Raw genomic sequence first — 15,421 nt, forward strand, 5'->3', positions numbered from 1 at the left:
TCATCAGACCTGCTTCCTTTTAATTGGCTGGGAACCTCACTGGGTGGGCTTAACAAGCCCAATCATTGTAAAATCACTTCAACAGAGCGGGATGGAACAGGCAGCAGGCTGGGGCTGCCCCGGACCGGCCTCAGTATGCAAAATCGCAGCCCTTGCCTTTGGACAATGAAACCAAGGGGCAAGATTTAAATGAGAAAGTGGAGGGGGCCAAGAATAGATCCATGGGTAACTGCAGTGGTAACAATACGTGGAAAGAAAGAGAAGTAATTGCTGAAGGTGCTCTTGCTCCAATTTGATAGTTATGAGTGGAACCTAACAAGGGCAGTTCCACTGAACTAGACAACGGAGCAGAGTGTTGGAGGAGGATGGGGTGATTGAATGTGTCGAAGGCTGCAGAGAGGATGAAAAGGGAAAATGCTCCAGGGTAACAGTCATAGAGGATGTCAGTGCTGTGCCAGGTGGAAAGTTGTGGGAAAGCTGACCAGGATTTCAACACATTCAAGGACTTTGGAGAGGAAAGGGAGGTTGGAGATGGGGCAATAATTTGCAAGGGCAGAGGGCTAAGGGTGGGTTTTTTGAGGAGGGGAGGGGTAATGATGGCAGATTTGAAAGGAAGGGGGACAATAACCTGAGTAGAGGGAGCCACTTACATTATCAGCTAACATGGGGATCCAGGAAGGGATGTCATTACTTATATTAATTAATTAATATTTCATGCAGTAATTATTTCCTTATTACGTGTGTGCAATTTTAATTTCTGATTGAAATTTTACAACAAGTAACAAAATTATTTTTAAAACCTAAGGATGATTTGCTGAATGGGATTACCAGACAACCCTTGGGTGCCAGGACAAGTTCAAGTAGCTCTGAAGCCTCGCTGATCAACCATGTATCCCAGAGTTCACTGTCTGTATCCTCTGAAAGAACAATAAAAACTGCTTCAGTAGAGCAAACCTTAAAAAGAGCTCCTCTTCCTGCACTGATCAAAACAGATACAGAAAAATTTCACAGCAATATCACTCCAGTCCAAAGCAGATCTCCCACCAGAGTAGATGCTCCAGATTCTACACCAAGCATGATAAAGGAGGAAGATGGACAAGCTAGCCAATCCAGGACCTCAATGGTAAAAAGATCCTTAAAAGAAATCCCAAAGGAGGACCCAAGATTAACCACGGAGACTTGTGTAAGTTTTTCTGATTTAAAACTTAGCTGTGCTATATTTCTTAATGTCTGAATTGATTTAGGGTGGGTTTTCTTTATTTAATAAAATGTATATTTTTTATGTTTTATATATATTTTTTAATTTGTGTGCTTATCAAGATGATTGTGCTGGAAAATGGGAAATGCTTTCTGCATCTTGTATCAGCAGCAAGCAGAGAGGATATTTTCATGCCATCAACCTCGCTCATTTTTAAACCCAGCCACCAGGAGTAAAAGGACAGTGCCTAAACTGCTACTGCACCCAGTTCTTTTCTTTTTTGTTTCCTTATTATCAAAATAAATTTAAATTTAGAAGGAAAAATTGTGAACGCCAAGATTTATTATAGGAAAAAGCCTTTGGAATATCAATTTATTTTGATCATTTAATACTTGTTTACTATATGCTTATTGTGTTCTGTAATGTTATTTTTCTCAGTCAATTCGAGACTTTCATTACTCCAATTCATTGCATATTGCTGTTATTGACCTTCTGATGGACTTGACTTCTAGTTACACATAGTTGTGAGTCATAGACCCATTGTATTATTGTGATTTTATAATTGTGAAATTCCCATTCGATTATTTTTGTGAAAGGTTATAGCAAAAAAACAGTAAAATAAAATGTTAGGCGTAAAATAGATCCATAAAATACAAGTTTCAGAGAAAATGGGAGTGACAAAGAATTAGTGAAACCTCTGAAATATTGTGCCCGTTTGTGAATTTCATATTTTAGGTAATTGAATTTTGAAGAGAGGATCAGGAAATTTGGTCTGTTCCCACTGGAAAAAAATTACTGGAGCATAGTCAAAACGGTAGATGTTAATTTTCACTGCAGATATGGAGAGGTATTCTGTTTCCTAAAGCTCAGAAATGAAGAATAGAAAAGATAGAGAACATTGTGAAAAATGAAATCTACCACAAACTATCATTTACAAAAAATAACTTTCCTACTTGGAATAATCATCATTTGAAGTACACTTAAAGTAGTACAAACGAAACAGGTCAGATTAATTCCTCAGACGTGAATTGGATGGCAGAGTAAGCTGAATGGACTAACTGGCCTTTTTGCATTTCTACATTTTTATGCTCTTTAGTATCAAACTGCTTTGGAAAATCTATAAGCATCTATTTTGGCAGAAGTAAACTAGAGATTTTCATCCATAAAACCCATGTATGCTTGCACGTCTCTATCTCTCTACCTGTCTGTGTGACTATTGATCTGGCAGTTTGTCCTTGTCTTTGCCTCTCCCAATAATGAAAAATACTATACAGATGTGAAAGGTGAAGCTGAACTTTGAAGTTGTCAGTCAACTGAAAACTCTCCAAATGGGTGTATTTATTTTCAGTCTTTAATGGTACTGTGTTATAAATGAGATGCCTAAGTCCGTAAGGGTGACCCTGAGCTTCCGGTCGCCTGTCACTTTAATTCACCGCTTCACTCCCACTCTGATCTCTCTGTCCTCGGCCTATTACATTGTTCCAATGAAGCTCAACGTAAGCTCGAGGAACAGCACCTCATCTTTCGATTAGGCACTTTACAGCCTTCTGAACTCAACATTGAGTTCACAATTTCAAACTATAACCCTGCCCCCATTTTTCATGCTGCATGATTTTGCCATTCCCATTTGCAACATTTTGGCCCAGAAATTCGGGTTGGGGGCTTCCCGCGGGTGCAAGCCCCCGACCTGCACTTACCTTGCGCACCGGCCGTTGAGCTGTAGGGCCCTGTGGAATTCCGATCCGGGGCCTGGTCCGGCAGCCGGCGCGCAGTGCTTGCGTATCCCAGGGGCGCAGTTAGTTCGATGCATCCCCTGGGATCACGTGGGCCATGGGGAGCCAATCGGAGCAGGGAATGCACCATTCATAAGTCTTGACAGGAAGTGCTGTCAAGACTTATAAATACTACGGCCCCAAAATAGCACTAAACCTTCAAATAAATTTTTTTTTAAATCACATTTTTTAAATAAACTATAAATTACATGAAATAATTTAAACAATAATTTAAATTTTTGAAAAAAATAATTTTATATTCTAACGGGGCTAAAAATAAACTTACCTTACTTTAAAGTATTTAAAAATTATAAACCTGTGGAAAAAATGTTTTAATTTTAATTAATTCACCACTTACCTTGTAAAAAGCAGGCCTTATGCCTGCTTTTTACATTTCTAAATTCTGCAGACTTACCCTCACGGAAAAACCTGTTAAAAAAAAAACTAAGTTTGATGCGCACGCGCAGCCTCCCCCGCGCACGCGTTCGACCTCTGAACCTCTGCTTTCAGAGGAATGGAAGTGCCGGTTTCCCGCGCATGCGCAGTGCGTGCAGGAAACCGGCACGTCCATCGGGCCTACGGGTGAGTACCCCGTGCGTACTCACCCGTGGAGACCCGAATTTCTGGGCCAAATTCCTGCCTCTTACATAAGCACAGTATGTTCCTTCAATTCCTTCCTCCCCTCCCACCCCACTGTCTCTGCACCTGCTTAATATCTGTTACATCTCCAGCTTTTTCCAGTTCTGATAAAGGATCCCAGACCTGAAACGTTAACTCTGTTTCTCTCTCCACGGATGCTGCCTGGCCTGCTGAGTGTTTTCAGTGTTTTCTGTTGTTATTGCCTAAAGAACATATTGCTAACTGTCCAGACAATTATTTCTGAAGGGGTCATACATGAAAATTAAATGTAAATTGCACTTAAAACAGGTTTATGAGTAGTTTGTCTCAGTAAATAGCACAACTTCAATTTCTAAGCAGTAGAAAACAGAATTATATTATAATGCTAAGAGTGTTACCTGAAGCACCAGAAGGTGGTAGCAATATTTATGGTGCTGCCTCAATTTTAATTGCTATAAATAAACCAGACATAAAGTCTTGCTATGCATCATAAAAATCATTGTAATAGTTGCTGTTAGTGTTGCAAGTGTTTTTTTTCCATTGTGAATTTCTTGTATATGCATATAAATTAAACAAAATAGCTTGTTAAAACTAAAAAGTAACAATTTTGAGGTGCAACCAATTTTTTTTTAGTTGAAAGGGAGATCAAATTAATTTCCACAGTTCAGACTGTGGTATTTTTTCTGCATTTTTTGAAAGATTATTGTAAAAATACTTTGGCCGCGATTTTGCCAGCGCTCAGAGGGCAGGTTTGGAGGTGGGTCAGAGGTTAAAGTCATTTTGATTGACGGCGGGTTTCGCACCCGCCGTCAACCCACCTCCAAACAACCTTCCCAAGTGTCGGGTCCCCGATTTGCGAATGGACCCAACACCTAGCAGCAGGAAATGGATTAAAGGCAATTAACTGCCTATTACCAGGTACTTGTCAGTAGTTTTCAGGCTGTTTTTCGATTTTCCAGCTTCTGTGTCATGTTTCACGATGTCTGAATAATACGCCAGCTAAGTGTGGCGTATTGTGAGTCCGGTCTAATGTTTGTGAAAAGATGCCAGCTGCAGAAGTGGTGTCAAGGATACCATGTTGCACATGCTGAGTTTCAGAGCAATGAAAATGTTGATTACTGCATTTTTAATACATATACAGATTTCTTTAGCTTACAAGTTTTTAAATCCAACTGTATGTCCAGTGCCACCTCATTAGGACAACCTCTCTCACCAGTGATAGATCGCTTCTGTCATCTCACCTGCAGCTGCCATCTATTCCAGCATATGGAGGGAGTCATTGGAGAGCCTGGGTGCAAGAGGTCATCTTTGTGCAGTGATTGTCAGTATTTTCAGCACCTCAATGCTGTCGAACACTGAAAAATCAACTGTCAAAATAAAATTGTGCATGGCCCCTTTAAGGAAACCAGCAGATGATGAGTCATCAAATGATGTCATCAGACCCGCTTCCTGTTAATTGGCCAGTAAGCCGGCAGGGTGGTCTTAACAAGGCCAATCAAGGGAAAATCACATCTATGGAGCGGAGGCAGCTGGGGGCGGGACCGGAACCCGGAAACAAGCTGACCCGAACCCATCCCGACACCGAGGAGAAAATCATGGCCTATGAATCTGGGAAAATCCCTCTTCTACACCTTTGTGCTTTATATGAAAGAAAATTTATGCAATTTGAAAGGTAAATGTCTCTTCATAATCGAATTGTTAATATTAGATAAGGTATTCCAGTAAAGACTTGGAAATTTAAAACAGAGAAATGTGTTGGAGTGGATGTGATATTCTGGTCAACAAAGGATGACATTGCTGCAGACTCCAATTAACCTATGTAATGGAGAATGTGAGAACGCAACGTTTGTATAGTATTTAACGAATTCTGAACTGAACAGATCCTATTCACCAGGAATATTAGCATGTGTCCGCAAATGTACAATGAATACAAATAGGAATTAAGAATAATTCACTTTGGTGTTGAATACGTCTCTGAAATTTAATTTTAGAATTTATGCTTTATCTTTTCCTGGCACCCAAAAAAGTAGCATGGTCCTACTAACAAGCTTATAGATATATTCACAATTGCTTATTTGGCTTAGCAACAGACACATCAGAATATTCAGTTTTTTTCCTTCCCCTAGAAACAAACGGAGTCTAAATCAACATGCGCACACTAAGTTCAGTCCCCATTTGTCTCTGTATACAAAGCAAACATTAAGAACTTGGCTTAAACTAAACAACAACAACTTGCTTTAACATAGTAAAACATCCCAAGACAAAAGAAGATGCCAGAGTAGGAGGAATGCCAGAGTAGGAGGAATGCAGAATTACTCGGATGATTACAGGGCTGGAGAAGGTTACAGAGATAGGGAGGGGCGAGGCCATGGAGGGATTTAAGCACGAGGATGAGGATTTTAAAACCGAGGCGTTGGAGGACCAAGAGCTAATGTAGGTTAGTGAGCACAGGGGTGATGTATGAATGGGATTTGGTGCGAGTTAGGGTGTGGGTTGCGAGTTTTGGATGCATTCAAGTTTACGGAGCATGGAAGTTGGGAGGCTAGAAAAAGAGCAATGGAACAGTAAGTCTGGAGTTAACAAAGGCGGGGATGAGGGTTTCAGCAGCACATGGGCTGGGGTGAGGCGGAGAAGGGCAATGTTACAATGATGAAAGTTGCCGGTCTTTGTGATGGAGAGAATATGAAGTCGGAAGCTCACCTCAGAGTCAAATGGGTTGCAAATAGTCTGGTTCAGCCTGAGACAGTGGATAGGGAATCGATGGCTAGGGAATGGAGATTGTGATGGGGGCCAAAGACAATGGCTCCAGTCTTCCTAATATTTAATGAGAAGAAATTTCGACTCATCCAGGACCGGATGTCAGACAAGCAGTCTGACAACATAGAGGCAGTGGAGGGGTCAAAAAAAGGTGGTGGTGATGAAGAGCTGGGTATCGTCAGCGTACATGTGTAACCTAACGTCATGTTGCTGAGGGGCAGCATGTTGATGAGAAATAGGATGGGGCCAACGATAGATCCTTGGAGGACTCGAGAGGTAACGGAGCGGGAAGCGAAGCCATTGCAGGAGATTTTCTGACTACAACTGGATAGATAAAAGTGGAACCAGGCAAGGGCAGTCCCACTCAGATGGACAACAGAGGAGAGGCGTTAGAGGAGGATGGTGTGGTCAACCATTTGAAAGGCTATAGACAGGTGGAGAAGGAAGAGGAGGAGGGATAGTGCACTGCAGTCACAGTCACAGAGGATGTCATTTGTGACTTTGTTAAGGGCCGTTTCAGTGTTGTGGCACAGGCAGAAACCTGATTTGAGATGTTCAAGCGAGGAGTTGCGGGAAAGATGGGCACGGAGTTTGGAGGCGTTAACATGGTCAAGGACTTGAGAGGAAACGGAGGTTGGCAAAGGGGCTAATTTGCAAGGACTGAGGGGTAAGAGGGGTTTTTGGGAAGGGGTGGTGATAATCGCAGATTTGAAAGGGAGGGGGACAGTACCTGTGGAGAGGGAGCCATTTACAGTATCATCTAGCATAGGGACCAAGAAGGGAAGTTAGGTGATCAGATTAGTGGTAATAGGGTTGATAGAGGAGGAGTTGGATCTCTTGGAGAAGTTGTGCTCAGAGAGGGTGATGTAAGCCCCCAAAGTGCGGACCAAGTGATATACAAGGTCGACGTCACTGGCTTGTTGAAAGAAAGACAGACCCAATAATTGAAGTCAAAACGGTTTATTCAGGCCTGGGGAGAAATTTCTTGTGTCCCTACACAAGACTCCAACTCCAACGAGCCTCTCAAAGTCCACACAGTTATACAAAAATTAAGGCCCTGCCCTAGGGGCGGGGATAAGCTTATCAGCATATACAGAGTTATAGCTAAATTGTAATTATAAAACCGTGACAGTTCATCTTCTTGCCGGCCCCAATCCCCACATTTCGTTATCAGTTGGTCCCATCACCTCTTGTGACCATGGGCCTCATCTTAATTACTTTACAACCATCTATTTGCCCGTAGTCAGATGGTTTGGCTTGTTAAGTGTTTTCTTAAGATACCAGTCCTTGTTAAGGCGTGCAAAACACAGACTTTCAGTCTCGCTTCAGGTCATCTCTGCAAAGCAAACACATTCTAATTAGCCCCACTATATTTTGAAGAATGGAACCCTGTTGTGAATTACAATAAACAAATTCTTAGGTGCATATGTATCGCCCCGCTTGACCAACCACACATCCTCCTCAATCTTCCCATGAGTTGTTCTATAGTTTTAAAATCTCAGCATTTGAAGTCACTTAATCATGTTTAAAACTTAGCTGGGTAAATGCAATATACAGACCTCTATTATTCAACTCAGCGTATGAATTAACCCATTCCCTCCACCTTGTACGTTGGTGTTGCAATTGAATCCTGGTTGTTTTGCCCTGTTATACCCAATTTTTTAATATCTTACTTCAGTCCTCCCTTTTGACCTTTTGGACAATTGCTCCAAAACATGTATTTCCACTTCCTGGTGTCTGCCAGAGCATGCACTCCCTGGCATTCTACCAGTCTAGGTTATACATGTGTATATATCCTATCAATTTGGAGGCCGACTTTCCCCCCCCCCCCACCTCCCCACGCAGTATGGTAGTCTTTCCTTTATGGTGGTCTTTCCTTTATGGTGGTCTTTCCTTATGGTGGTCTTTCCCAGGGCCCCTTAGACCCTGCATTAATGGTTTAGGCTTTTCGCTCAGGCCTATCCCTCATTTCCGCGTTGGGTGCTTGACGTGCCAATTCGAGACTGTCATCACTCACCAATCCTCATTCATCACCCTCCTTCTGCCACCCTCCTTCTGCTACCTTTGTCTTATGGTTGGCCGGCCCGGTCCTTAATTACCATACCCAATTAATCCCTTGTAATTTCAGGGCTTCTTATCACATCTTACACCATTTGCCTTGGAGAGGCGGGGGAGTTTTCCATACTTAACTTCGCTACCTGCCTCTCCTCAGGCTCGACTTATTTCACTGCACCAATTTCGGCTTTACTCATTCTGGCACAGAGGCACTGGAGCAGTAAAAATACACAATATATTGTAATAACAATCATGAGGAATATCATTATGCCTTGTAACACTGAGGCGCCCAATGTCCCCGACCATCCTGATCCCCAATTATCAAAATAGGAGGAAGTGGGTGAGTTTCCTCTAATGTTGTACTAATGTCTTTTTGTTGTTTCCTTAAGCCTTCTATTTTATGATAATACTTTAAAATTTCCTTCGTTTTCTGCCGTAATTTCTTCCAAGCTTCCTCTTACTCTAACATAAGTTTCAACCTTTTTATTAAGTCCCATATTATCAAGCGACCAGGTTTTCCTATCTGTGTCGGTATCTTTAGACCAAAACAAAGGTTTGGTTGGGGAATGGGACAAGTCATATCTTGATATTCATACTTCTGTTCGATTGTGGTGACACAAAATGTCCCGTTGTTCCTTGGTGCTACCCTTGTTCGGTGTATCCCCCTTGGGTGTACCTCGAGGGTGTAATTGGTAATTTTCGTAAATCCGCACTCAGATGTGTCTCCCTCGGTGGTGGGGTGTGTGCACACCCATAACCTTCCCTTGTGGTGGCACCCGTCCATTACCACCCCACTTAAGGTTCCATTCTTCTGGTTATTATCTTCATCCCTTTCCCAAAGTGCCTTGGTAGGGACATCATGATATTTAACCCAACTCTCTCTTTGTACCTCTCCTATATTAATCACATCGTATAGGGGCTGTCCCTCTTCTGGGAGTTGTGGGATGGCCAATACAAAGCCAATCATCTTAGTCCATGGGGTCAGACAATTGTCTGCCCGGTATACTTGTCCCATTTTACGCCCCTTGCATAGGCTTTTATTTGTGTCAATCCAAGGTTCCAGATCCTCATTAGTAATCCAATCAGGGATCTGTCCATTATTTATTTGCCTCATGTTATGCTGAGCATTCGACAATAGTCATGAGCCATACATGGCACATACTAGTTCCTTATCGGTTTGGCGAGAAGCATTATTAAGTCGATCAATAATTGTATTGATTGTTTCTGCATGGGGGGCTACTATCTCTTCCACCCCCAACAATTGCATTATTGTTTGTTTCCCTGCCAGTGTCAATTGCTGGCTATTTCCAGTAGCTTGTTTTAGTAACTTCTCTATTTTTGCTTGTAATTCTTCTACTCCTTCGTTTACTCCTTCTATGTCCAAGCTATTAACTGTTGCTAACCCAGCCACATACCCTGCTCCGGCCGTTTCCAATACTCCCCGTTTCTTACATCTTTGTAAGATAGATTTTCCCCGTGGACCCTCTAATTGTTTTACCCACAGGGAGTTCCATGTTTGTTTTGTATCTCAAAAGCACTCATATTAATGGCAAGCTTAATAACTCTATGTGCCACACTAAAATACCCCTCATCCTGTGTTCTTCTTATTACTAATCCCCCTCGACAATGGCAATACTTATGTTCATCCCTAGGATCAAGGCGAGGATGCTCCATTTCATTCCGGACGCCCAATGTTCCTGTAATTACAAAAAGGGGGCTGGTCGTCACCAGCCAGTTAGAATTATTCTGCTCTTATCTGTTTTATCAGTTCAAAATGCTGTACATCTGGTTCATTTCTTGTTCTGTGGCTCTGTCTCTAGACATACCTGAAGATGCAAACTATGGCATATAACATTGTCATCATACACGGCCCTATCATTGATATATGTAGTAACTCCCCTTCCCATTCTTTATATCTTCTAGTATACTCCTCACTCTGCTCAAAAGGCACCATCTCTGGCTTACTCATTGTCTTTGTTATATATTTTTAACTGAGTCCAGTGCTTCCACCTTACTTCACCGGTTCCGGACTCATCTATACAAACGCATGTGTCACTGTTCATTAATACTTCATAAAGTCCTGACCATCTGGGTGCTAGCCCTGGTTTGGCTGGTATTATTTCTGCCATCACCTTGCTACCTATTGCTGGGACCTCCTTCTGGTCGTCCCATGTATCCTGTTCTAGATCTTGTATAATCTGTTGGTCTTTGGCCTCATGTCTCTAACTATCTGTCTAGATTTATCTTTGGGTAACAGGACAGCCCCCCCCCCGCCCAAGCAGTCTTCCGGCCATTTGAGACGGTGCTGCAATTAGTTTATAAGATAACTTCCATTTATCAAATCATAATTCTCCTTCTATCACTGTGGGGAAATATTAACATTAAGAAACTTAAATTTAATAATGTCCAATATCTTTAAATTTTATTCAGTAACACTTTGTTGCTTGGTGAACTCAAACAGCTGTCAGTGGAAAGGGTTAACTCCTTTGCAGGCTTTTGAAGGTGGAGCAAAACATTATTGCGTCACTTCACGTAACCTAAAAAACATCGCTGACCGAAAGACTTTAACTAAACATGAACACTTGGGCTTCATTGGTCAGATTCCCTTTCTCAGCTGCTCGTTTAGCTGCCTCGTCTGCCCATGCATTGCCCTGTTGGTGTCGGTCAGTAATCCTCTTGTGTGCTTTAATTTATTATTGCGCACTCTTTAGGCAGGAGAGAGGTTCCTACTAATTCCTTGATTATATTCTTGTGTCTTACGGGTCCTCCTCCTGGTGTCATATATCCTCGCCTACTCCAGGCTACCATGTAATCAGACACCACCCCAAAGGCATACCGACTATCTGTATATGTTTACACTTTTTCCTTTGGCTAACCTCAGGGCTTGTTTCACTTTACAAAAGCTGTTTCATAGTCGGGCCCCAGTCCACCAGCTTCTGGGATGGTTTCCCCCCTTTGATCAAATCCTGTATAGGCTGGGCCATTTCTGCATATTCTAGGATAAAGTTCCGGCAATAATTAAATAGCCCTAGTACCTGCCTGACCCCCTCCCCTCTCTGGCGCGGTCCCTTCCGGCTGCCATCTCTGAGGGCTTCCCCTTTTATTTCACAAACCTTGCCCCTTGGCTTATTCATTACCCCGATATTCCTTTTATCTGTATGGTGCACCTCAAAGCGCAGGGTCATTTTCCTCACAACTTTAGCCTTTGTATTTACCCCATCTTCTGGATCAAAATCTGACCATAGCTGCTTGTAAGTACTGGACTGATAAATCAAAGCACGCAGCTAGTGATTGCGTGCAGCTTCGCTAGCTGTCCTCTTGGTCCTAATGCTCCTCCCATGTGGGCCACAGTCTGTTGGCATATGCCACCGGAGTCTCATTTGCTCTTCGTCTGCTATAGCTTTTAAAAGGATCCCTTCCTAGCCCCAACTTATTCATATTACTGAACATTTTCCTTAAATCCTCCATATTACAGAATCACAAACTCCCGATCGAGCAGCCCTAAGCCTTTAATCTGCTTCCTTCAATGGCCACACGTCACACTGATTCTGATTACTTATCATCTGGCTCTCAAGGTACTGTTCTTTATTAACCCCCCTTTCTGTCTTTGGGCATTTGTCTCTCCCCTTGTGTTACTATGTAGATTACTAGGTAGATTACTTCATCCTTCCCTACCTGTACCTTTCTCGGGTTTAACTGTAGTCCCACATTCTATAGGGCTCCCAGTACCATAGTCAATTAAATATTGTAGAGGGACCTGCCACTGTCAGATATTCTTGCGGAGTGGAGTTATCTTATTCAATTCGAACTACACCAATTTACACCAACCAGAATTTCACTGTGGCTGCAATGAAAGTCTGGTTTTAATAGGTTAATTTACCTCATAACTTCAAGGTTAAATCTTAGACTGAAACTTAATCTTTTATTAAACAAACTTTTTGTTGCTCTTCTCAGTTTTTACACTCCAGCTTAACTTAAATTGTATTAGGTTTTTTTCATTCTGAGGGTACAGCCTTATTCGCACATTCTTAAAACTTCCAAAATGCAAGACAAGACAAAAGGGTTAAATGCTTTTTCTTTAACACAGAGAAGTGGGTGGAGCTAAAACACACACACAGCAGACATTTTTTTTAAAGGACAGACTTTCAGACAAAGGAATATTGTAACCTCTTAAATATTCCTAGTCAGGAAAACATTCACACTTTAACACACAATTTTATACAGCCTGAAATTCCAGCATACTTTTAAGGTTCCTTTCACTCAGCAGATCTTGTGTTTTACTTGTCTCAGTACAGATGCTAATAACTTCCATGTTGGTAAAGCTTTAAGTTTATTTTTTTTCTTCCTTTTTAAATCGGACTCAGCAGCTTCCCTAGCTTTCCAAATCCCTGTTTGTTTCTTTTTTTTTTCTCCCTTTGCTGGGTTTTCAAATTGGTTCGCCTGCAAATTAGATCTTTTTCCTTCTTTATCTCTCCCTTCTGCTTTGATTCCTTACATTGTTTCTGGTAACGAGCTCAGATTACCATTCCCTCTTTATCTTTGGTTTCTCCTCCCCACTAAGCCTTTTGGCTCTCTGCACTGTCTTTTTAATTTTTTTATCTACTAGGAGTCGGGTTATAGAATCCAGGTCCCCCAACGATTCTTCTTCCACCCTCTTAGTCATAACTAACTGCTACGTTTAATGCTTAATTCACGGTGTTGGTGAATTAGGTTTATACACTACGTTGCTCGCCCCTATAGCGTTACTCTGATTAGTTTCTTACTTCCTGTCAATCACTCCATTTCGTTAAACACACACCAACCCTTTAGTCCCGAGATTTTGATACTGTGGGGTCTGTGGCTCCCGGCATCCTACTTGATCCTGGCCATCACGTTGGACTACTGTCCTCTTAATTCAGGCTCAGGCTAGGCGTTGGGACAGACCTCACCCTTGTCCGTTTTAACCTCTTTGTGACTGTAGGGTTTTATTTCATTCACTCGCTATTGTGCACCCATTCATTCGTTTGTTGAGGTTTCGCCGCCTCTCGGCTAAAAGGATTTCCCGCCTCCCGGGTTAGGGGTCTTTCTGCCCCTATCGGTTTACCGCCACTCGGCTAAAAGGATTTCCCGCCTCCCGGGTTAGGGGTCTTTCCGCCCCTCTCGGTTTGCCACCACTTGGCTTAGGGAATGCCCTGCCTCTATCTGAGGTTTCGCCACCTCCCGGCTTATGGAACGCCCTGCCCCATCGGTTTACTTTTTAACCGCCTTCAATTAAAGGTGTCTTTCTTTTTATAGTTCTTTTGTACGTCGATTCTTACTTGATGTCTCACCAGCGATTAACCTCTAATTTTACAGGTGGTAATTAAAACATACTCACCCATCTTAGGTTATCGTTGTCCGAGAGCCTTGTTCAGATCGCGTATCCCATCCTCGTCGCCAATTGATGCAAGCCCCCAAAGTGCGGACCAAGTGATATAAAAGGTCGACGTCACTGGCTTGTTGAAAGAAAGACAGACCCAATAATTGAAGTCAAAACGGTTTATTCAGGCCTGGGGAGAAATTTCTTGTGTCCCTACACAAGACTCCAACTCCAACGAGCCTCTCAAAGTCCACACAGTTATACAAAAATTAAGGCCCTGCCCTAGGGGCGGGGATAAGCTTATCAGCATATACAGAGTTATAACTAAATTGTAATGATAAAACCATGACAGTTCATCTTCTTGCTGGCCCCAATCCCCACATTTCATTATCAGTTGGTCCCGTCACCTCTTGTGACCATGGGCCTCATCTTAATTACTTTACAACCATCCATTTGCCTGTAGTCAGATGGTTTGGCTTGTTAAGTGTTTTCTTAAGATACCAGTCCTTGTTAAGGCATGCAAAACACAGACTTTCAGTCTCGCTTCGGGTCATCTCTGCAAAGCAAACACATTCTAATTAGCCCCACTATATTTTGAAGAATGGAACCCTGTTGTGAATTACAATAAACAAATTCTTAGGTGCATATGTATCGCCCCGCTTGACCAACCACACATCCTCCTCAATCTTCCCATGACTTGTTCTATAGTTTTAAAATCTCAGCATTTGAAGTCACTTAATTATGTTTAAAACTTAGCTGGGTAAATGCAATATACAGACCTCTATTGTTCAACTCAGCGTATGAATTAACCCATTCCCTCCACCTTGTACGTTGGTGTTGCAATTGAATCCTGGTTGTCTTACCCTGTTATACCCAATTTTTTAATATCTTACTTCAGAGGGCATGACGAAAGATAGGGAAACTAGAGAAAGATGCAAGTTCAGGGCTAGGGCAGGGGGGAACCTTGGCTCGGTGGGCAAGAGGAAGGGAGGGATGTGGCAGAGGCAGCTGAACGGCAAAGAAGTCCATGAGCTGCTTGCACTTGTTGGTTAAATGCAGCTATACTATTTGCTTCAACCACTCCCTGTGGTAGCTAGTTCCACATTCTCACCACACTCTCAGTAAAGAAGTGTCTTCTGAATTCCCTATTTGATTTCTTGGTGACTATCTTATTTTGAAGGCCTCTAGCTTTGCTCTTTCCACAAGTGGAAACATTCTCTCTGTATCTACTCTATCAACACCTTTCATAATTTTAAAGACCTCTATTAGGTCACCCCTCAGCCTTCTCTTTTCAAGAGAAAATAGACCAAGCCTGTTCATCCTCTCCTGATAGGTATACCCTCGCATTTCTGGTATCATCCTTGTAAATCTTCTCTGCACTCTCTCCAGTGCCTCTATATACTTTTTATATAATATGGTGATCAAAATTGTACGCAGTACTCAGGCATGTGTGGTCTAACCAAAGTTTGTTACAAGTTTAGCATAACTTCTCTACTTTCAATTAAGTCCCTCTAAAAAATAAACCCTAGTGCTTGGTTTGCTTTTTTATGGCCTTATTAACCTGTGTCCAGTGATTTGTGTATTTGTACTCTGAGATCCCTTTGCTCCACTACCCAATTTAGATTCGTATTTTCCAAGTAATATGTGACCTCCCTATTTTTCTTACCAAAATGCAATACCTCA

At 42.1% G+C, this 15,421-nt stretch overlaps 1 protein-coding gene across 1 annotated transcript in view; it reads left to right on the forward strand.

Moving 5' to 3' along the window:
• Nucleotides 1–15,421, forward strand: part of cfap20dc (CFAP20 domain containing) — a 721,404-nt gene that overhangs the window by 484,233 nt on the left and 221,750 nt on the right. The window contains exon 12 of the mRNA XM_086001537.1: nt 806–1,183. Coding sequence (XP_085857663.1) covers nt 806–1,183 — 378 coding nt within the window. The remainder of the gene's footprint in view (nt 1–805; nt 1,184–15,421) is intronic.

This window comes from Somniosus microcephalus, chromosome 11, assembly GCF_052327205.1.
Source record: "Somniosus microcephalus isolate GS21.2 chromosome 11, FLI_Smic_1.0, whole genome shotgun sequence".
Classification (NCBI taxonomy): domain Eukaryota; kingdom Metazoa; phylum Chordata; class Chondrichthyes; order Squaliformes; family Somniosidae; genus Somniosus; species Somniosus microcephalus.